At 40.9% G+C, this 23,193-nt stretch overlaps 1 protein-coding gene across 2 annotated transcripts in view; it reads right to left on the bottom strand.

Moving 5' to 3' along the window:
- guf1 (GTP binding elongation factor GUF1) overlaps positions 1-23,193 on the bottom strand; it is a 47,183-nt gene that overhangs the window by 8,409 nt on the left and 15,581 nt on the right. Inside the window, exons 10-14 of one of the 2 annotated variants that reach the window (XM_073064726.1) lie at positions 20,867-20,990; positions 17,446-17,578; positions 17,162-17,305; positions 11,291-11,424; positions 8,049-8,150 (exon numbers count right to left, since the gene is read on the bottom strand). In XM_073064726.1, the coding sequence (XP_072920827.1) occupies positions 8,049-8,150; positions 11,291-11,424; positions 17,162-17,305; positions 17,446-17,578; positions 20,867-20,990 (637 nt within the window). The remainder of the gene's footprint in view (positions 1-8,048; positions 8,151-11,290; positions 11,425-17,161; positions 17,306-17,445; positions 17,579-20,866; positions 20,991-23,193) is intronic. The other variant, XM_073064727.1, reaches the window with a different exon arrangement.

The following is a 23,193-nucleotide window of genomic DNA, read 5'->3' as shown; positions in this document are numbered from 1 at the left end:
TTGTCCCTGGTGTCATGGATCATTGATTACCTGACTGGCAGACCACAGTACGTGCGCTTGCAACACTGTGTGTCAGACAGAGTGGTCAGCAGCACTGGGGCTCCACAGGGAACTGTCCTGTCTCCCTTTCTCTTCACCACCTGCATCTCGGACTTCAACTACTGCACAGAGTCTTGCCATCTTCAGAAGTTTTCTGATGACTCTGCCATATTTGGATGCATCAGCAAGGGAGATGAGGCTGAGAACAGGGCTACGGTGGGAAACTTTGTCACATGGTGCGAGCAGAATCACCTGCAGCTTAATGTGAAAAAGACTAAGGAGCTGGTGGTGGACCTGAGGAGGGCTAAGGCACAGGTGACCCCTGTTTCCATCCAAGGGGTCAGTGTGGACATGGTGGAGGATTACAAGTACCTGGGGATACAAATTGACAATAAACTGGACTGGTCAAAGAACACCGAGGCTGTCTACAAGAAGCGTCAGAGCCGTCTCTACTTCCTGAGGAGACTGAGGTCCTTTAACATCTGCCGGACGATGCTGAGGATGTTCTACGAGTCTATGGTGGCCAGTGCTATCATGTTTGCTGTTGTGTGCTGGGGCAGCAGGCTGAGGGTAGCAGACAGCAACAGAATCAACAAACTCATTCGTAAGGCCAGTGATGTTGTGGGGGTGGAACTGGACTCTCTGACGGTGGTGTCTGAAAAGAGGATGCTGTCCAAGTTGCATGCCATCTTGGACAATGTCTCCCATCCACTCCACAATGTACTGGTTAGGCACAGGAGTACATTCAGCGAGAGACTCATTCCACCGAGATGCAACACTGAGTGTCATAGGAAGTCATTCCTGCCTGTGGCCATCAAACTTTACAACTCCTCCCTTGAAGGGTCAGACACCCTGAGCCAATAGACTGGTCCTAGACTTATTTCCACTTGTCATAATTTACTTATTATTATTATTATTTAATTATTTATGGTTTTATATTGCTATATCTCTACACTATTCTTGGTTGGTGCGACTGTAACAAAACCCAATTTCCCTTGGGATCAATAAAGTATGTCTGTCTGTCTGTTATTAATCACACCGCCAGTAGTCTTACAATTAATGTGCAAGAGATATTAAATCAGGTGCATATTTCATGCATCCAATTCAAAGTGTTACATTGTGGAATGTCCAATTAAAGAATAAAATGAGAAATCTTGGCCAGGTTTTTTAGAATGATTATATCTCAAGGAATGCCTTGAGTTTTGAGTATATTCATACCATAAAATTTTTTACACAAAAATTTGCTGGAACTGGTACTTGATAATGACACAAATGACAAAGCATCATATTAGTGAACTATAGGAATATCTGTCACCTGAATCAAAAGTCTGAGAAATAAACAATGGACGGAGAAGGATGGATTAGAGTAAATAAATTGAATATCAAATCAAGTACAAAAATGAGGAAACAAAGGTAAAATAAGTAAATGTGTAAATATTAATAACTCTGCATTGATAAAAGACACATTGTGATAATACTGTTCCCAGATGGCAGTAAGATGATTGAACAATTCCTTTATCAATCAAACCAGTGAAATGATTTTATGTGCATAATCTATATGCAATGATTTAGGGATTGAGATTTGGAGACTATATGAAATGAGGACTTGAGAGTCCTCGTGCAGGATACCCTTAAGGTTAACCTCCAGATTGAGCCAGTGGTGAAGAAGGCAAATGCAATACTGGCATTTATTTCTAGAGGAATAGAGTATAGGAGCAGGGATGTGATGTTGAGGTTCTATAAGGCACTGGTAAGACCTCACTTGGATTACTGTGTGCAGTTCTGGGCTCCTTATTTAGGAAAGGATGTGCTGACGTTAGAGAGGATTCAGAGAAGATTCACTAGAATGATTCTGGGAATGAAAGGGTTGACATATGAGGAACGTTTGACCACTCTTGGACTGTACTCCTTGGAGTTTAGAAGAATGAGGGGGGACCTCATAGAAACATTTCGAATGTTGAAAGGCATGGACAGAGTGGATGTGGCAAAGTTGTTTCCCATGGTGGGGGAGTCTAGTATGGCAGGGCATGACTTAAGGATTGAAGGGCGCCCATTCAGAACAGAGATGCGAAGAAATATTTTTAGCTAGAGGGTGATGAATCTGTGGAATTTGTTGCCACGGACGGCAGTGGAGGCCAAGTCATTGGGTGTATTTAAAGCAGAGATTGATTGGTATCTGAGTAGTCAGGACATCAAAGGTTATGGAGAGAAGGCGGAGGAGTGGAACTAAATGGGAGAATGGATCAGCTCATGATAAAATGGTGGAGCAGACTCGATGGGCCAAATGGCCGACTTCTGCTCCTTTGTCTTATGGTCTTATGATATGACACTCATTACATTTTACTGGGGATATTTCTCTGCTTTCAATAAGAAAATTTGCTACCATATATTCTGCTTCCTAAGGTCTTTAAATAAACATCGTTTTCTGAGTAAGTTGGTTTTGGTTATTATACAGCTGTGCATTCAGTCAGTTCCATCCTGGGTCCAATTCACTGGCTGACACAATATCCTAAAGGAATACATAACTTGAAAGGCTGTATCACTGTAACTATAGTTGTATCTTTTCGAAGAGAAGCTGACCACCAGACAATTACAAATATTACTTAAGTAGATTTATGCTGACCATTAGACTTGTTTTGCTAGAATTATTTTTAAGGGCAATAAAGTAGTAAATGCAGTGGCTTTGTGAACATCGCAAGGTACTGATTTTGCACAGTGAACTGCTTGAATTTGGCCAGCAACCTGCAGTGAATTGCAGTAAAATAGGTTGCTACTTCCTCAATGAAAGCGGCTGAGTAATTTGTACCAATAAGAATGGTAGGTGCAATTCACATGTTATGACTGCTCAGTAAAATTGGGTCCAATGTTTAACTATTAAAATAAAGCCTCAGAAATCTGGTTAAGGCCATAGAGGAACTTAGTCATTTCAGTCAGAGGAAAAACCCTCCCTACTGTTATTTTCTTTCATTGTACCAGATTGAGACGAAACTGGACGATAAGTTTTACAGATTTCAACATTTTTACTTGTGTTCAGCTATTTACTTCTCAGTTTAGAAAGCAGCATTTTGTAATGTTCCTAGAAATGTTCTTCTTTTGCCTGTTATATGAAGTAAGAACCCACAGGGATACAAAGATGAATCCAGTTCAGTGATAAAACAGCAAAAAGACAGTCTCCTGTTCTCGTCCACTGACTGTGATTGGCTCCTCATTTCTTCTCATCAGCTTGGTTTTCTCTGTGCTCATCTCCGTGCCATATCTGGTAGATGTACTGTCCAGATGGTTCACAAGACAGGCAAGTTCACCTCACTTCCTGTCATTGTCATCGGTGAACCTGAGGTTGGTTACGATCTGTCCTCCGACACTGACCGTGGCGATGTTGTCTTCCAGGGCATCTGTCATTATTTGCTCCAGGAAAATGTTGAACAGTGTGGGTGAAAGGAGGCAGCCTTGTCGGACTCCAACTGATGTGTGGAACCATCCTCCATCTGTGCCTTCAACAAGTACCAGACTGCTAGATTTGCTGTAGAGCTGCTTGATGGCTTGTATCAGCTTCTGGCCCAGGTTGTAACTCTTCATTGTGGCTCAGAGTGCATCATGCCACACCCTATCAAGTGCCTTCTCGAAGTCTATGAATATGAAAATGTCCTCTTGATGTTGGTTGTATTTCTCGCACAGTACTCAAGAGGTTGAATATCTGTTCTGTTGTACTTCTTCCACTTCTGAATCCAGCCTGCTCTTTGGCGATTATTTTTTCTGCCTGTGGTTTCATTCTGTTCCAGATATATATTATGTATATATATTATATATCTATTGTTATAATATTCATTATGTTCCAGGTTTATAGGTGCACTGTAGAAACCATTCTTCTAGGGTGCATCACAACCTGGTATGGAAGTTGTCCTGTCCAAGACAGGAAAATGCTGCAGAAGATCGTGAGCATAGCCCAGCACATCAACAAATCAATCTTCCATCCTTGGACTCACTTTACACCACACGCTGTCGGAGCAGTGCTGCCAGGATAATCAAGGATACGACCCACCCAGCCAACACACCTTTTGTCCCACTTCCCTCCGGGAGAAGGTTCAGGAGCATGAAGATACGTACGGTCAGATTTGGGAACAGCTTCTTTCCAACTGTGATAAGACTGCTGAACAGATCCTGACCCGGATCTGGGCCGTACCTTCCAAATATCTGGACCTGACTTGCACTACCGTATTTTCCCTTTTCTATTCTCTAATTATGATTTATAATTAAAATTTTTATTATATTTACTTTGATTTGTAATTCAGGGAGCGCGAAGCGCAGAAACAAATATCACTGTGATGATTATACGCTCTAGAATCAATTGTTTGGTGACAATAAAGTATTTGTATTTGTAACTTTCAACGTCACTTTGTTTGCATGGCTAATAAGACTTACGGTTCTATAAGGTGACATGTATGTACTCCGGTAATCAATTTTACTTTGAACTTACATAGGAAGGCTACCTAATGTTTAACAAATTACAGATCAACCAGTTCTTAAGATGGCACCAGTGTACATCAGTGACTCACTGCGGGCTGCAGAAAGTTATATCAGTTTTCCTCTTAAATATACTTCCTTTGAATTACTTTTGCTACAAATTGCAGCATGTAAATTTCCACTTAACAACAGACTACAAGATTACATCAGTAATCTTCAAATCTCACGATCGATTGAATGTGGTGCAGAAGCCATGAGCTCCAGTGGAGCAGTTAAGCGCGGCTCCTTTAAGGGTCAACGCCATGGCCGAAAATGCGTCAGGAGAGGTAGTATTTAAATCAGGCCAAAGCAGAGAGGGACGAGGCCTCCTCTACCCAACATTTGTTGGTGAATGTGCAGTCGCTGGAAAATAAGATTGATGATCTCAGGGCAAGGCTGCTGTAGCAGACGCAGATCTCAATAGTTTGTTGCATTGAAACTTGGTTAAAAGTGAATATGCCATACGGAGTTATCCGACTGGAAGATGTTATGATTTTCAGAATGGATTGAACTGCGAGCTCTGGTGAGGAAAAAGGCGGTCGCATGCAATTTTTAGTGAATTCTCTTTGGTATATGGAATTTGGGGCTATGTGAACCACTTATTCCCCTGACCTAAAACACCTAACAATTAGATGTAGACCATTCTATTCGCCTCAGGAGTTCTCATACATGATTCTGACCACAGTTTATGTACCACCAGCAGCCGATTATAAGCAAATACTTGTGAATCTGCACGATGTCACCTGCAGGTAAGAAACAGCCCATCCTGATGCATTTCAAATGATAGTCGGTGACTTTAACCAGGCTGGTTTGAAGAAAGCCCTGCCTAATCTCACCACCCCCTAACCTATTGCACCAGAAGTCCTAACTTACTAGATCACTGCTACACTATGATAAGGAATGCCTATCTTTCCTTTCCGAGACCACACGTTGGCAAATTGGACCATTTGGCTGTACTCCTACTATCTGCATACAGAGCTTAAAAAGCAAGGCTGAAGAGATCAAGACAACTAAGAGGTGGTTGCGAGAGGCAGAGGAACGGTTACAAGATTACCTAGAGTTAGTGAATTGAGCCGTGTTCAAGAACTGATCTATGGACCTGAATGACTACACCAGGGCCATAAAAACAGCTGTGGATGAGTGTGTCCCCACAAACATTCATGGTTTACCCAATCAGAAGTCCTGGATGAATCATGAAATCTGGAATTTGCTGAAAGCCCGATTAGAGGAATTCAAGTCTAAAGATCAAGAATGCTACAAGAAGTGCAGGTATGATCTCCGGAAAGCCATCTCAAGGGAGAAGCAGAGATTCCAGACTAGACTGGAATCAATGAGGGATGCTTGACAGCTGAGACAGGGTTTGAATGCCATAAACTCCTACAATGTTAAATCTTGTGACACAGGGGACAGCAGAGCTTCACTTCCAGATGAGCTCAATGACTTCTATGCTCACTTTGACCATCAGAACAGGGAGGAACCATCGCGCACTCCCATGTTTCCCTATTATCCGTTGCTCTCAGTACCTCATGATTGCGAGCTGCCTTCAGGAGAGTCAATCCAAGGAAAGCATCCAGTTTGGATGGCGAACCTGACTGAGTACTGAAGACCCCTGCCGACCAAATGGATGGTGCATTCACTAATATCTCCAACCTCTTGCTCTGGCAGTGTGTGGTACCCCCTGCTTCAAGCAGGCTTTAATCATAGTGGTAACTTGCTTCAATGACCATTGCCCAGTGGCATTTACATCCACAGAGATGAAGTGTTTTGAGAGGCTGGCATTGAAACATCAGCTCCTGTCTGAGTGGTGACTTGGATCCACTCCAATTTGCTTACCAAAGCATATGCCATCTCATTGGCTTTTCACACAACCCTGGACTATTTGGACAGCAATGATGCATACATCAGGATGCTCTTTATCAATTACAGCTCAGCATTTAATACCATCGTCCCTCAAAACTAATCAGTAAACTCCAAGACCTGGGCTCAATACACCCTTATGCAACTGTATCCTCGATTTCCTCAGTCTAGACCCCAGTCAGTTTGGATTGACAAAAACACCTTCTCCACAATCTCCATCAGCCTAGGAGCACCACAGAGATGTGTGCTTAGTCCCCTGCTTCTACCCACTTTACATCTATGACTGTGTGGCTAAGTACAACTCCAACACCATATACAAGTTTGCTGATGACACCACTGTTGTGGGCTGTATCAAAGGTGGTGTTCAAACAGCATAGAGGAAGGAGATTGAAAATTTGGCTATGTGGTGTAATAACAACAACCTCTCACTCAATGTCAATAAGACCTAGGAACTGATTGTAGACTTCAGGAGAGGGTAACCAGTTGTTCATAATCCAGTACTCATTGGAGGATCAGAGGTGGAGAGGGACAGTAACTTTAAATTCCTGAGTGTCACTATCTCAGAGGACCCGTACTTGACCCATCACATAAATATTATAGTAAAGAAAGCACAACAGCACATCTACTTCCTCAGGAGTCTGCAGAGATGTGGCACGTCATCAACAACCTTGGCAAACTTCTATAGATGTGTGGCGGAAAGTGTGCTGACTGTCTGCATTATGGCCTGTTATGGGAACACTAACGCCTTTGAGCAAAAAAATCCTACAAAAGGTAGTGGATTTAGTCCCATACATCATGGGTAAAGTCCTCCAAACCATTGAGCACATCAACGTGAAATGTTGCTTTAAAAAAGCAGAATTTATCACCAAAAGATCCATCCTCACCACCCAGGCCATGTTCTTTTCTCACTGCTGCCATCAGGTAGAAGGTACAAATGCCTCAGGACTCATACCACCAGGTTTAAGAACAGTTACTACCCCTCAACCTTCAGGCTCGTGAAAAAAGGGGAATAACTACACTCATTCTATTTCTGGTGTTTCCGCAACCGATGGTTTCTCTTTAAGGACTCTTTATATTGTTATTTCATGCTCTTCCATTTCATGTTATTTCATATTCATTATTTATTGATATTTATTTGTATTTGCATTTATACAGTTTGTTATTCATTGATCCTGTTTAGTTACTAATCTATAGATTTGCTAAGTATGCCCACAGAAAAAGGAATCTCAGGGTAGTATGTGGTAACGTGTATGTACTCTGATAATATATTTTACTTTTGAACATTTTTTAGCTTTAGGAAATGCAGTTTATTAGTTAATTAATCTGTGATTCTGGATAATTTTCTATCTCAAGAGGTGTTATGAAATCTTAACTTAATTGCTGCTTTGATCTGTATTGCAACTGTAAAATGTGATGGCTTATTGATATTTCCATATATGAACCCTCTTATCTTCTGCTGACTTTGCATCCTGATTACAGCTTAAAAATAATGGTCCATCCATCATTCGTCCATCATCCATCATTTCAAAGTGAAAAACTATTCAATTTATTTTCTGTTATCCCTATTTATAAATTTATAGATCTAGAAATCTAATTTTACAGAGAAAAATGCATGCATTACAACATCTATACATCTACAAACAACGACAAACCTGTGCACAACTGTTGTGAGCTCCTCCACACATTTTCCATTTAGATAAATATCCAATTTAATCAGGTCAGCAGCCTGGAATCCTGCGTCTTCATAGTCAAAGCTACAGCAAAAAACAAAATTTAAAGAGGTGGTTTAAGTAAACTCATCTTGCAAAACAATACTTTTATTCACAGCTGAAAACCGAATATTTTATTCATAATATGAAATGTTCATTGAGAAGTCAGTTATCTCTGGTGAATTGTGTCCAGCCGCAGCTTCACCCAGATCACAAAGATCAGTTGAAGTGAAATATAGAAAACACACAGCACTATATAGGTCCTTCAGCCCACAAAGCTGTGCTGAACCTTAGAAATAACCTAGGGTTACCAATAGCCCTCTGTTTTTCTAAGCTCCGTGTACCTATCCAGGAGTCTCTTGAAATACCTAATCATTATCCGCCTCCAACACCGTCGCCAGCAGCCTATTCCACGTACTCACCACTCTCTGTGTAAAACACTTACCCCTGACATCTCCTCTGTACCTACTTCCAAGCACCTTAAAAGTATACCCTCTCATGCTAGCCATTTCAGCTTTGGGAAAAAGCCTGACTATCCACATGATCAATGCCTCTCATCATTTTATACATCTCTATCAGGTCGCCTCTCATCCTCTGTCGCTCCAAGGAAAAAAGGCCAAGTTCACTCAACCTATTCTCATAAGGCATGCTCCCCAACCCAGGCAACATCCTTGTAAATCTCCTCTGCACCCTTTCTATGGTTTCCACATCCTTCCTGGAGTGAGGCAACCTGAACTGAGCACAGTACTCTAAGTGGGGTTTGACCAGGGTCCTATATAGCTGCAACATTACCTTTTGGCTCCTAAACTCAATCCCATGATTAATGAAGTCCAATGCACCGTATTGTGGCAGCTGGATTCAATGACAAGGGAGGCATTGGGTGATTACATAGGAAGTTCAGTAGGAGTTCAAAGTGCAAATTCAGCAAGATTATACATGACCACAGGGGAGATCTTAAGGCAGGCAGATACTACAGGAGTTCCCTGCAGAAGAAAGCACCAGCAGCAGCCAGATCAGTGGCACTAACAGGGAAGGAAAAAGTCTTGATGACCGATAGCAATAGGAAACTCGGTAGTCAGGGAAACAGTTTCTGTGGGTATGAACAAGGCTCCAAGGTGGTGTGGGTGCAGCCAGAGATAATTATGATTAAACAGGAAGAAAGAGGAGGTCCTGCAAAGTGAACATACAGTAGTAGGTAGTAAAGCAGATAGCTAAGTGTGGGACCTCTAGGTTGTAATCTCAGACCATATGTGTGGAATTTAGAAACAAAACAAAAGAGGTGAACACTTATAGATGTCCCAACCATCAGCAGGAATAAGAGGATATCATAGATAGGTGTAAGAATAGAAGGGTTTAAGGAAAAAAATTGTTCAACTTCTCTAAACTGGTCTGTTTAAATCTGTGTAAAACAATGCTTACTTTATGGTATAACACAAAGAAAGAGCGATCATGAATCCAGAGCAATTAACATACAAAAGGCTTGTATATTATGAAAGGGGAAACAACAAAGATTAAGGATTCAGAGGAAAACATGATGATAAAACACAGCACATGTATACAGGGATTTACATGCCCCAGCATGCACACTGCATCTTATCACAATTGCATGTGTTTTATCTCAAGGTGTTATCTCCTGCTGCTCCTTCTCCTCCCTCTCTTCCACGGTTCACACTCCTCTCCTAGATTCCTTCACCAGTATTTTGCTGTTTCTACCTATCACCTCCCAGCTTCTTACTTCATCCCCCACCGCCATCAACCTGGCTTCACCCATTACCTTCTAGCTAGTCCTCCTTTCCCTCCAACTATTTTATTCTGCCATCTTCACCCTTACTTTCCAGTCCTGATGAAGGCTCTTGGTCCAAATTGTCGACTGTTTATTCATTTCCGCAGATGTTGCCTGACCTGCTGAGTTCCTCCAGCATTTTGCGTGTGCGTTGCTCTAGATTTCCAACATCTGCAGAATCTCTTGTGCTTACAATTCCATTCAAATAACTCAACACAATTTCTTCCCAGGATATCCATGGGGAGTTCCTCTAAGTATTTGTTTACTTATTACTGTACAAAAGCAAGTCATTCATTCTACTGGATCCAGGCCATCTCCTATAAGAGCAGCTCCACCTGCACCCCCCCCCCCCCACCTTTCACAGAGTGAAATATTATTTTTATAGATACGTTTTTAATTTGTTACTTTCAAGCAGTGTACTCTGGTTCTCATTTTTTCAAAAATGGTTTCCAGTGGTTTACATTAACTAGGTACTTTCTAATGTTAAAACTGTGATCAAACGATATTCAGAGAACAAACTTAATTTACATATTGCTTCAAATAATCCAATCAGAAAGAGCTGGCATGGATTTCTAAAGGGCACATTGAACATACATTTGTTTATTGAGATACAGCACAGAATAGCCCCTCCCAGCTCTTCGAGCTGTGCTGCCCAGCAATCCCCTGATTTAATATGAACCTAACCACGGGAGAATTTACAATGACCTACCAACCAATATGGCTTTGAACTGTGGGAGGAAACCAGAGCGCCCAGAGGAAACCCACACATTCATGGGAAGAACATATAATCTCCTTACAGGCAGCAGTGGGAATAATTGGATACTTGAGAAGCTGACAGATTTTATAAATAAAGGAATGCCAATCGATATTGTATCTGTTTCCAAGAGGCATTCAACAAGGCTTGACAAATTGCACTGTTCTTTAAATACCAAATCTAGTGCTGCAGTAAATGAAGTTGGGAACAGAAAGTAGCAAAAAATAAGTGAACAGGAAAATCTGGCAATGGAATATAGGAAACTGTGAGACCATGTATTGGTGAACTAATAAAAAGAACACAAGATTATTTTCTGAACTGCAAGAGGTTCTGCGATGTGGATGAGAACAATAATTTTGGACTTTAATCCAATACTTACTAAAATCTAGTGGTATGTATATAAAGAGGTTAATGGAATTTTAAAATTAATTCATTTTTAGCTCAGTTTAAACTTTTGCTCCATCTGTTTTGTTCATGATTGCTCAGCAATGTCTTCAATCTGCTGAAAAATCAGTCATAGCTGCATTTTATTCCTCCATTCTCCCAGCATTGCCATCAATTGATGTGCACACGTCCTTTCCACTTAATAATTCCTCCTTGGATTTTTGTTTCTACTTTATAGAGAGAAAATGAGTATTATAATCTTACCTGGCATATCCTGAAGAAAGAGATTTTAGACTGTCGTAAAAGTCTACCACAACTTCATTTAATGGAAATTGGTATTGCATCATAACTCTCTGATCATCAATGTAAACCATATTTTTCTGAACACCTCTTCGACCCTAAAAAAACCAGTGTGCAGTAAGCAAGCGTTACATTTCAAAGCTCATGAATTGGATCCGAAATACCCTCAAAGAGAGTTTATTTTTAAATATCAGCATTCATTTTTACTAATTATAAAGATTGATCCACATTTTAAAAGTATTTATGGAACCACATTATCACATAGAAAATTTTTTACAGTGCAATAAAATCGAAAAATCTAGAATAAATTGCTTGATGCTACTATCTGTCATATTGCAATACATTTGAATTGGAGTTTTAAAGTACAGATGTACTAAATACAAAAGACGCCTGGAAAACCAAATTTCACTCAGTGAATTCTAGAGGAACATTTCCTGTGTGAGTAACAATACTAAATCAGAAGTACATTAGTGATGGAATGCTGAGACACCATTATTTGGAAAACACGAACTTAATTTATATGTCATATAATTCAATTTCTGCCCTGCATAGGTAAAACCCAATAAACATTTAATGTTTTTATGGTTTATATTTGGGACATCATCACAGAATTTAGTAGTTAGAGTTAAACGAGTTTATCCCATTTTTTCTTGTAACCCTCTTCAATTGCCACGCACACATGTCGACATATGCTGGTGATATTAAACCTGATTCTGATTCTCTTTCTCTAGGATTACATTATGCCTCAATATTGAAAGTCAATCTCTAATTACAAGTCTGGGAGCAAAGCTTAAAAGAGGAAAGTGTCGTGGGAACTCGGCTACAACTAGAACACCAATCGTCAGTTCGAGAGCAGGGAAGGTTCAGGCATAAAAGGGAGACACTGCCTAGTGGAGCAGTCATCAAAGGAGTGGTCTGAGGCAGAGTGGTAGGGTTTTGGCTCATTTAGGCTTCGGCGAGGTAGGTGGGTAAGTGGACTTTGATTTTTTTTCTTGCTTTTTTTTGGAGGAATAGAAAGCATGTCTATAGGGTTAGTACTCTGCTCTGGGTGTCAGATGCGGGAATCCTGGGAATCTTCCAGTCTCCCAGAAGGCCACATCTGTGCCAGGTGCACCGAGATGCAGCTCCTGAGAGACTGTGTTAGGGATCTGGAGCTGCGGCTCGATGACCTACAGTGAGCAGAAGATAGATAGGAGCTACAAGGAGTTAGTCACCCCGAGGCTGCAGGAGTTAGAAAATTCGGTGACTGTCAGGGAAGGGATGGGAAGAGCTCAGACAGTACAGAGCACCCCTGTGGCTATCCCTCTCAGTAATCGTTAAATCGATTTGGATGCTGTTGAGAGGGAGTGACCTAACAGAGGACGACCATGGTGATCGGGTCTCTGGCACTGAGCCTGGTTCCATGGTGCAGAAGGGAGAGAAGATGAGGAATGCTGTAGTCATAGGGGATTCCACAGTGAGGGGAACAGGCAGGAGGTTCTGTCAGCCTGATAGAGACACCCGCATGGCGTGTTGCCTCCCAGATGCCAGGGTATGGAATATCTCAGATCGGGTACAAAGTATTCTGAAGGGACAGGGTGAACAGCCAGAAATCTTGGTACGCGTTGGTATCAAAGACATAGATAAAAAGAGGAGGTCCTGAAGAGAGAATTCAGGGAGTTGGGTAGGAAGCTGAAAAGCAGGATGTTTAGGGTAGTAATCTCAGGACTGCTGCCTGTGCCTTGTGCTAACAAGCGCAAGAATAGCATGATCATTAATGCACAGCTGAGAGAGGCAGGGCTTCACGTTCCTGGATCATTGGGGCCTCTTCTGGGGGAGGTACGACCTGTACAAAAAGGACAGGTTACACCTAAACCCAAAGGGGTCCAATATCCTACCAAACAGGTTTAATAAAGCTGTTAGGGAAGGTTTAAACTAATTTGGCAGGGGGCTGGGAGCCAGAGTGATAGGGCTGAGGAAGGGGAAACAGAAATAAATAGCATGTAACAGATATGATAGAAAGGACAGGCAGGAGATGGGGCATAATCATAGCCAATTGGATGAGTTACAGGACAATAGAGGCGTGGTGCAGTTAAAACAGAAAGCAACAAATACTGGACTGTAAGTGTTATATTTGAATGCAAGCAGCATCAGAAATAAAATGGACGATCTTGAAATTCAGCTACAGATTGGCAAGTATGACGTTGTGGCCATCTCTGAAACTTGGCTAAAGGATGGCTGCCATTGGGAGCTGAACGTCCAAGGTGTATCAGAAAGATAGGTCAGTAGGCAGAGGGGGCGGTGTTGCCTTGTGTATAAGAAATAATATTAAATTATCAGAAAGGGATGACATAGAATCAGAAGGTGTAGAGTCTCTATGGGTTGAGTTAAGAAATAGCAAGGGTAAAACAACCCTAATAGCAGTTGCATACAGGTCTCCAAACAGCAGCCAGGATGTGGATTACAAATTACAGCAGGAGATAGAAAAGGCGTGTCAGGAGGGCAATGTCATGATAATCGTTGGGGATTTTAACATGAAAGTGGATTGGGAAAACTAAGCCAGTACTGGACATCAAGAGAGATGATTTGTAGAATGTCTAAGGGATGGCTTTTTAGAACAGCTTGTTGTCGAGCCCACCAGGGGATCGGCTATGCTGGGTTGGGTGTTATGCAATGATCCGGAGGTGATAAGAGAGCTTAAGGTTAAGGAACCCTTAGGGAACAGTGATCACAATATGACCGAGTTCACTTTGAAATCTGAGGAGAAACTAAATTCCAATATGTTGTTATTTCAGTGGAATAAAGGAAATTACAATGGCATGAGAGGGGAACTGACCAAGGTTGACGGGAAAGGGACACTAGCAGAAAGGGCAGCAGAACAGCAATGGCTGGAGTTTCTGCGAAAAATGAGCAAAGGGCAAGACAAATATATTCCAAATAAGAAGAAATTTTTGGATGGAAGAAGGACACTACCGTGGCTGACGAGTGAAGTCAGAGCCAAAGTAAAAGCAAAAGACAGGGCACACAAGGAAGCCAAAGCTAGTGGGAAGATAGAGGATTGGGAAGTTTTCAAAAACTTGCAGACGAAAACTAATGAGGTCAGTAGGAAGGAAAAGATGAATTATGAAACTAGCGACTAATATCAAAGGAGATACTAAAAGCTTTTTTAAGTATATAAAGGGTAAAGGATAGTTGAGGGTAGATCTAGGATCAATAGAAAATGATGCTGGAGTTATTGTAATGAGAGACGCAGGGATGGCAGAGAAACTGGATGTGTATTTTGTATCAGTCTTCACAGTGGAAGACATCTGCAGTGAAAATTACGAGGGAGAAGGTGCTCAGGAAGCTTAATGGTCTGAGGGTGGATAAATCACCTGGACCTGATGGAATGCACCATCAGGTTCTGAAGGAAGTAGGTGGAGAGATTGTGGAGGCGTTAACGATGATCTTAATTGATAGATTCTGGCATTGTACCAGATAACCGGAAAATTGCAAATGTTACTCTGCTATTTAAGAAGGGTGGGAGGCAGCAGAAACGAAACTATAGACCTGTTAGCCTGACATCAGTAGTTGGGGAATTGTTGGAATCGATTGTTAGGGATGAGATTATGGAGTACCTGGAGGCACATGACAAGATAGGCCAAAGCCAGCATGGTTTCCTGAAAGCAAGATCCTGCCTGACTAACCTACTGCAATTTTTTGAGAAAATTACAAGCAGGGTTGACAAAGGAGATGGAATAGATGTACTATACTTGGATTTTCGTAAGGCCTTTGACAAAGTGCTGCACATGAGGCTGCTTAGCAAGATAAGAGCCCATGGAATTACAGGGGAGTTACTAGCATGGGTGGAGCATTGGCTGATTGGCAGAAAACAGAGAGTGGGAATAAAGGGATCCTATTCTGGCTGGCTGCCAGTTCCCAGTGGAGTTCCACAGGGGTCAGTGTTGGGACCGCTGCCTTTTTACGATGTATGTCAATGATTTGGACTACGGGATTAATGGATTTGTGGCTCAATTTGCCAATGATACAAAGATAGATGGAGCAGCGGGGTAGTGTTGAGGGAACAGAGAGCCTACAGAGAGACTTAGATAGTTTAGGGGAATAGGCAAAGAAGTGGCAATTGAAATACAATGTTGGAAAGTGTATGGTCATGCACTTTGGTGGAAGAAATAAACAGGCAGACTATTATTTAGATGGAGAGAGAATTCAAAAATGCAGAGCTGCAAAGGGACTTGGGAGTCCTTGCGCAGGATACCCTAAAGATTAACCCCCAGATTGAGTCAGTGGTGAAGAAGGCAAATGCAATGTTGGCATTCATTTCTAGAGCTATAGAATATAAGAGCAGGAATGTGATGTTGGGGCTCTATAAGGCACTCGCGAGACCACACTTGGAGTATTGTGTGCAATTTTGGGCTCCTTATTTTAGAAATGATATACTGACATTGGAGAGGGTTCAGAGAAGATTCATGAGAATGATTCCAGGAATGAAAGGGTTACCGTATGAGGAATGTCCAGCAGCTCTTGGGCTGTATTCCCTGGAGTTCAGGAGAATGAGGAGGGATCTCATAGAAACATTCCGAATGTTAAAAGGCCCAAACAGATTAGATATAACAAAGTTATTTCCGATGGTCGGGGAGTCTAGGATAAGAGAGCACAACTTCAGGATTGAAGAACGTCCATTTAGAACAGAGAGGCAGAGAAATTACTTTAGTCAGGGGGTGGTAAGTCAGTGGAACTTGTTGCCACGAACAGCTGTGGAGGCCAAGTCATTGGGTGCATTTAAGGCAGAGATAGATAGGTTCCTGATTAGCCAGGGCATCAAAGGGTATGAGGAGAAGACAGGGGAGTGGGGTTAACTGGAAGGACTGGATCAGCCCATGATTGAATGGTAGAGCAGACTCAATAGGCCAAATGGCCTACCTCTGCTCCTATATTTTATGGTCTTATATCCACATGCAGAAAGAAGGGAACAATTGTAGTTGTTCCAGAATTTTTTGGAGGGATATTACTGTCTAACCTCTGGGCCCCTTGCCAATGAAGAGTAGTGAAAGCAGTTGCTGATATCGAAAATGAGCGTGTATCTGAATAAAGCATTGTCTTTTGATCCTCTTTAGCCTAGCAACAAACTCTTCATTTTTGTAGCAAACTGTAGCCTTCCATTCTTCTTCTGTAAATCATTCACGTATTAGCAATTATGTCTCACAGGTTTCCTGTCCAACGTTTTTATAATTAACTTATCATTTTTCTCCCCATTAGGATTCATAATTGTTCCCATAACATCCTTATTTTTCTACATTCCAAGCTTCTTTCTATGCCTATTGCTGCTATTTCACCAGATTCCTGTTGATTAATTTTCTAACTGCCTGCTCTTTAACCACTAACTTTAACCTCTTTAATCTCATTCCACTTATGCCTGCAGTGGATTCTGCAGATATCTTAGGACTTCATTTATACCAATAAACTGAGCTGATCTGAAGGCCCAGATCCAAAGGAGGGCACAAAACAGTGCTTAAGACACTTCTATGGAGGAAGTGGGAAAAAACTGCAGGTGACCTTAAATGTGGAAAATTACAAGAGCAAGCCGTTATTATCAGAGTACAAAAATTTCAGCGGTGAATTTCATTGGCATTCACCAGTTCACCACAGAACAATTAGAGAGCTCAGTAGAAAGGACCTCACAATGAGTATACAAATTTAAGTTTATTCTATATTTCAATATTACTATTTGCAATTTCTCAAAGCTAGTATTTACCTATTACGATAATACAAACAACTGATAACAGTTCTGAACAATGTGTTGATTATAAATATGTGACATTAAATAAAGATTACTGTTTTCCAAAAGATTGATTGTACCTGACAAAGGGACATTATTTCCCCAATGTAATCATCAGGACTGAGGATAGTGCCAATGACTATTGGTTCCAAATATTCTTTAACTTGGTGCTTATCAGGAAATTGGCATGGATTTAAAATTGTAATTTCTTCTTTTCCATATTGCTAAAATAGGAACAATATTGCATCAATTGCTTTTGCTTTTCACAAATGTTATTAATAAAAGCAAACCAGTCATAAATAATTTCACAGTGGTCTCAAACTTCAAAGTATTCAATGCGGAAAATGATTTATAGACACACTACCTTAATTAATTTGCTGGATAATAGAATCGCCTTATATGGAACAGTAGGGGCAGTAAGAATGACTGATGCATTATATTCTTGTTCCAAACGCTGATTGAATACTTCCATGTGCAGAAGTCCCAGAAAACCTAATCTGGCAATTAGAACCATTAATTTACCTTCAACTTTAGTGTAATATCTACTGATATAAACATATTTGCAAATTATAAATATTAGGATTTGTATGACCTTTAGCTAATTATCTAGAAAAAAAACATAGCCATGAATCAAGGCACTTTACATTTAGTTTTTAACTAAATGAACCATTGAATTGGTAGGATTCAATGGATATGAATTCTAAGTGCTTTAATCCATGGTTTTCTTCCAGTAACGTTTCCCTGAAAAAACACTTACGCAAATGAATGGTCATATATAACACATTACTAATATGTGGCTATCCAGCTTCATACATGCAGTGCTATTGATGTTAAAGGAAGTTCCACAATAACAATAACTGGTTTAATGTTGACCTTAGTAACAACAAGATCAGAGCAGTATGTTATTGCTTACTTAGAAGTTATAAAGGAAAACAAAACATTTTTCTTATCCAAAATACAGAAAAATATATAATTCTCATTAAGTTTTTTGAGCAGTGTGGAAATATAAATTTGATGATAGTTCTGCATCAACAAGTTACTTCAATGGTCATAGACACTAGGCAAGAGGTAATTCTTCTGTTCCATGCTTGCCGTAAGACATTTAAAATCTCTGTCATTTAATGACTGTGAAAAAATTGGACCTTTTCCATAATGAAGGAAATAGCAATCTTGTCCTATCTCTGTATCTCAAGATTCAACTAATATTTCAAAACCTATTGATCTCAGTTATGAATACAATCAACAAGGTTCTGTGTTTTAGAAAATTGCTAGGATTCACTGCCAAAAGAAAGTTCTAATTTCTGTCCTAAATACTAATTTTGAGACAAAGGTTCTAAACTCCTCAGCCAGGGTAACATCATTCCAGTCCTATATGTAAAAAGCACATTTCAATGTGATCACCTCTCTCTATTCTAAACTCTAAAGAGGCTGAGCCTACTCAGTCTCTGCTCTATGTACCACCCCAAAATCCCCAGAACATGTCTGTTGAATCTTTGCTACCCTTCTTCATAACAAGTATATATTATTTCAGGTATGGAGACAAAACTGTAAAAAACTACAAGGGTGCTTACTGCATTGAAAACATACTATGTAATTATAGTAACAAGTCTACTTTTGTAATGAAATCAATTTGTAAAAAAGGCCACCATTCTATATGCATGCTGTACCTATGTGTTGGTTTTTAGTGATTTAAGTATGCAAGAACACTCAGGTCCCTTTGAGCAACAATAATTTACAATGTCTCATTGTTTAAGTAATACAGGCCTTTATCTCCACTCTCTTTACAAGCACGAGTCAGAAAACAAACAAAAATAGATCAAAATGGCAACCATATCTCCACAGTATTGTAATTAATAACAAAAAACCCAAAACTGATCAGAAAGAACAAGTATTAAATTGCAAGTGGAAACTAGTTTTGCTATTTGTAGAAATGAATTGAATTGAATTGACTTTATTACTTACATCCTTCATATACATGAGTAGAAATCTTTACATTATGTCTCCATTCAAATGTGCAATGTGCAATTTAAGTAATTTATAATAAATATTATGTACAATAGGCTAGTCAATATAACGGAAATACAGTTGTGTCAGCATGAATTAATCAGTCTGGTGGCCTGGTAAAAGAAACTGTCCTGGAGCCTGTTGGTCCTGGTTTTTATGCTTCAGTACTGTTTCCTGGATGGTAGCAGATGGAACAGTTTGTGGTTGGGGTGACTTAGGTCGCCAATGATTCTTCTGGCCCTTTTTACACACCTGTCTCTGTAAATGTCCTGGATAGTAAGAAGTTCACATCTACAGATATGCTGGGCTGTCCACACCACTCTCTGCAGAGTCCTGCGGTTGAGGGAAGTACAGTTCCCACACCAGGCAGTGATACAGCCAGTCAGGATGCTCTCAATTGTGCCCCTATAGAACATTCTTAAATTTGTGGGGGCCATACCAAACATTTTCAACCATTTGAGGTGAAAGAGGCACTGTTGTGCCTTTCTCACCACACAACCAGTATGTACAGACCACGTGAGATTCTTGGTGATGTTTATGCTGAGGAACTTAAAGCTGTTCACCCTCTCAACCCCAGATCCATTGATGTCTATAGGGGTTACCCTGTCTCCATTCCTCCTGCAATCCACAACCAGCTCTGCTGTTTTTGCAACGATGAGGGAGAGGTTGTTTTCTTGACACCACTGTGTCAGGGTGATGACTCCCTCTCCGTAGGCTGCCTCATTATTATTAGAGATTAGGCCAATCAGTGTAGTATCGTCAGCAAATTAGCAGTTCAGAGCTGTGGGTGGCGACAGAGTCATTGGTATACAGAGAGTCAAGGATGGGGCTTAGTACACAGTCCAGAGGGGGAACCTGTTTTAAGGGTCAGAGGTGAGGGAGCCCACTTTTACCACCTGCCGGCGATCTGACAGGAAGTCCAGGATCCAGCTACACAAGGTAGGGTGATGGCTGAGGGCTCTGAGCTTCTTGTCGAGCCTGGAGGGGATTATGGAGTTGAATGCTGAACTGTAGTCCAAGAACGGCATTCTCACGTAAGCATCCCTCTTCTCCAGATGTGTAAGGACAGTGTGTAGAGCTGTGGCTGTTGTGCCTGGTCAGTCGGTTGTGTTGGTAAGCGAATTGTAGGGGATCCAGTTTGGGTGGCAGCATGCTGCAGATGTAGTCCTTGACCAGCCTCTCAAAGCATTTGCTTATTATTGAGGTGAGTGCGACAGGACACCAGTCATTCAGACATGTTACCTTTTTCTTTTTTAAGTACAGGGAAAATGATGGATGTTTTGAAGCATGATGGCACTCTATACTGGGAGGGGGAAGAGATTAAAAATGTAAACACACCTGCCAGTTGTGCCGTGCACATCCTGAGTACTCACCCTGGGATGCTGTCCGGTCCCACAATTCAACTGAATTCAATTCAAATAAAATAATGTTTTGGGCCTGGGAGAAACTGCTCATTCCATAAAATTTGAATAAGAACCATAATACAAAGTCATTTATTCTTCAAATCATAATTACTGTTCTAAATGAATGAGAAAGAGATTGTCCAATCAACAGAAGATTAAGAGGATGCTTTGAAAACAAAAATCCTAAAAATCCTAAATGCTTTAGTGCAAAAATTCTGTTCATTTGCAATTTACCAAAAATGAGTTCTTCATTTCTTAATATTGATAAGCACTTGCAGCCCAAGTAAATACTGGACATCATACACAATAAAATGAAGAGAACACCATTGAATTGAAAATCATGAAAACCAATAATTGGCATATAATCTTGTCACTTACCTCCAGCCAGCTCCCAGGGCTGGACTGCTGTCCCGGTGAACTGTAACACTGGAATCATTCAGTGTCAATTTCTCTACAGCTTTCCTTAAGTTGGTATACTCAGATTGGTCAGTAGGGTACATGCCTTGGAAATTAAACCATTACGGGGTTAAAAATACTTAACTCAATTCTTCATTCAAATGACTTGAATTAATTTATTAGAGGTACAGGAGGTAGACATTTTTTGCAATAAATGTCACCTCAACAGTCAACACAGTAATTCTAAAAATGCTATTAAATTCTATAACTTCTCTCTACAGCAGCAAAAATCAGACATTAAAGCATAGACGTTTGATAAAGATTTGCATTATTGTCTTGGAACAGAATACACCTTCCATCTACAGGTAAAGGAAAAAAGAACAACAAATAGTGAGACCATAGAGTGTGTTTTTCTGGATCTGTGGATTGACAAGTGCTTCAAATTATCACAATGCACACTGCAATGGCTTGTTTAGAAATCAATTATCCAAAATAACTGAGAAATCTCAAAGGCTGAAGAACGTATTCTTGGAACCTTCAGCTGCCCGTTTTATTTTCATATGTTGCAGTATGAATGATTTTTCTGAGTGATCTGAACATGATAGGTCAAATATGATGGCAGAATATAGTATTAATGGTAAGACTCTTGACAGTGTGGAGGGACTGTGCTCAGTTCTGGTAGTCTCACTACAGGAAAGATGTGGAAGCCATAGAAAGAATGCAGAGGAGATTTACAAGGATGTTGCCTGGATTGGGGAGCATGCCTTATGAAAACAGTGAACTCAGCCTTTTCTCCTTGGAGCGACGAAGGATGAGAGGTGACCTGATAGAGGTGTATAAGATGATGAGAGGCATTGATCATGTGGATAGTCAGAGGCTTTTTCCCAGGGCTGAAATGGTTGCCACAAGAGGGCACAGGTTTAAGGTGCTTGGGAGTAGGTACAGAGGAGATGTCAGGGGTAATTTTTTTTATGCAGAGAGTGGAAAGTGCGTGGAATGGGCTGCCGGCAAAGGTGGTGGAGGCGGATACGATAGGGTCTTTTAAGATATTTTTGGATAGGTACATGGAGCTTAGAAAAATAGAGGGTATGGGTAAGCCTAGTAATTTCTAAGGTAGGGACATGTTCGGCATAACTTTGTGGGCTGAAGGGCCTGTATTGTGCTGTAATTTTCCCATGTTTCTAAGTGCATAAAGGTGAATCACATACTAATGTTTCTCAATATAATTACTGAAACATACAACCCAGTAACAGGCCCTGTAAGTCCAGCTTCACCCTGCCGACCGTGATGCCTATCTATGGTAATTCCATTTGCCCACAATAGACCTATATCCCTCCACAGTCTACACTTTTCCTATCCAAATGATTTTACAATTTTGTGATCGTATCAGTCCTCACTAGCTGACTGTTTCTTGTGAATGTTGCTTTTATGATTGCACCTGTGCTTGCACAGTAAGATGGCAGAGCACTCCGGGTCCAATCTAAGGTGCATTTGCTCATCTTGTTTGTCTTAATTAAGTCATAAGTCACTGCTGGATACTAAGAACATCAAGTACTGCAGGACTATCCCATCAGTGAGCTGCTGAAAGCAATGGAGCTGGACATACTGCAAAGTGTTGTTGTGTTGCTGCCTGGACTTACCACGTACTACTGGGCGGAAAGCAGTGCGAGTGATTGTCCTGAACATTTTTATTGTGATCACAAGACTCTGTTGGACATTGGCAACAGAGAACACTGCAGGTCCGGCTCACTGGTTTATTAGTGAGACTGACAGTGGGGGAAACTCATTGCCTTGGTTGTGGCGAGGACTAGGTCGAGGCCGCAAGGTCATCTGCTGCAGTCGACCAGGAGAGGAGGAATGAGGCAGTGTGGGAGAGTCAATGTGGGGCACACTGGGATCTGTACTTGAGTTGGAGGCTGGCCCCTTCTGTTGATGCTGCTCTCTGGTGTTCGCTCAGTGGAAGAACAAGCAGGACCTGGCCAACAATTCTACAGTCATGCCACTCAGAGACTTGGGTTATATTGAGCTTTGTTCTTTGTGTCTGTTAAGTTTTTCTGAAATCGTAACCATATGTGCTATTTGTGCTATGTGCAGTGTGCTGTGCGCTACTGGTGATACGTTTGCACCTTGGTCCTGGAGGAACACTGTTTCATTTAGCTATATCATATATATAGCTGAATGATCATTGAATTTGACCTTTATTGTGCATATAACAATAAAATGAACTTTGACAGGTGTAATTCTCCTTTAAATTTTCTCCTCTCTTTAAACTAGTCTATTCCAGTTCTAAATTCCCCTACTCTGCAAAC

Source organism: Hemitrygon akajei, chromosome 13 (genome assembly GCF_048418815.1).
Source record: "Hemitrygon akajei chromosome 13, sHemAka1.3, whole genome shotgun sequence".
NCBI lineage: Eukaryota > Metazoa > Chordata > Chondrichthyes > Myliobatiformes > Dasyatidae > Hemitrygon > Hemitrygon akajei.
The sequence above is the reverse complement of the archived record's forward strand: the minus strand, read 5'-3'. Positions and strand labels throughout refer to the sequence as shown.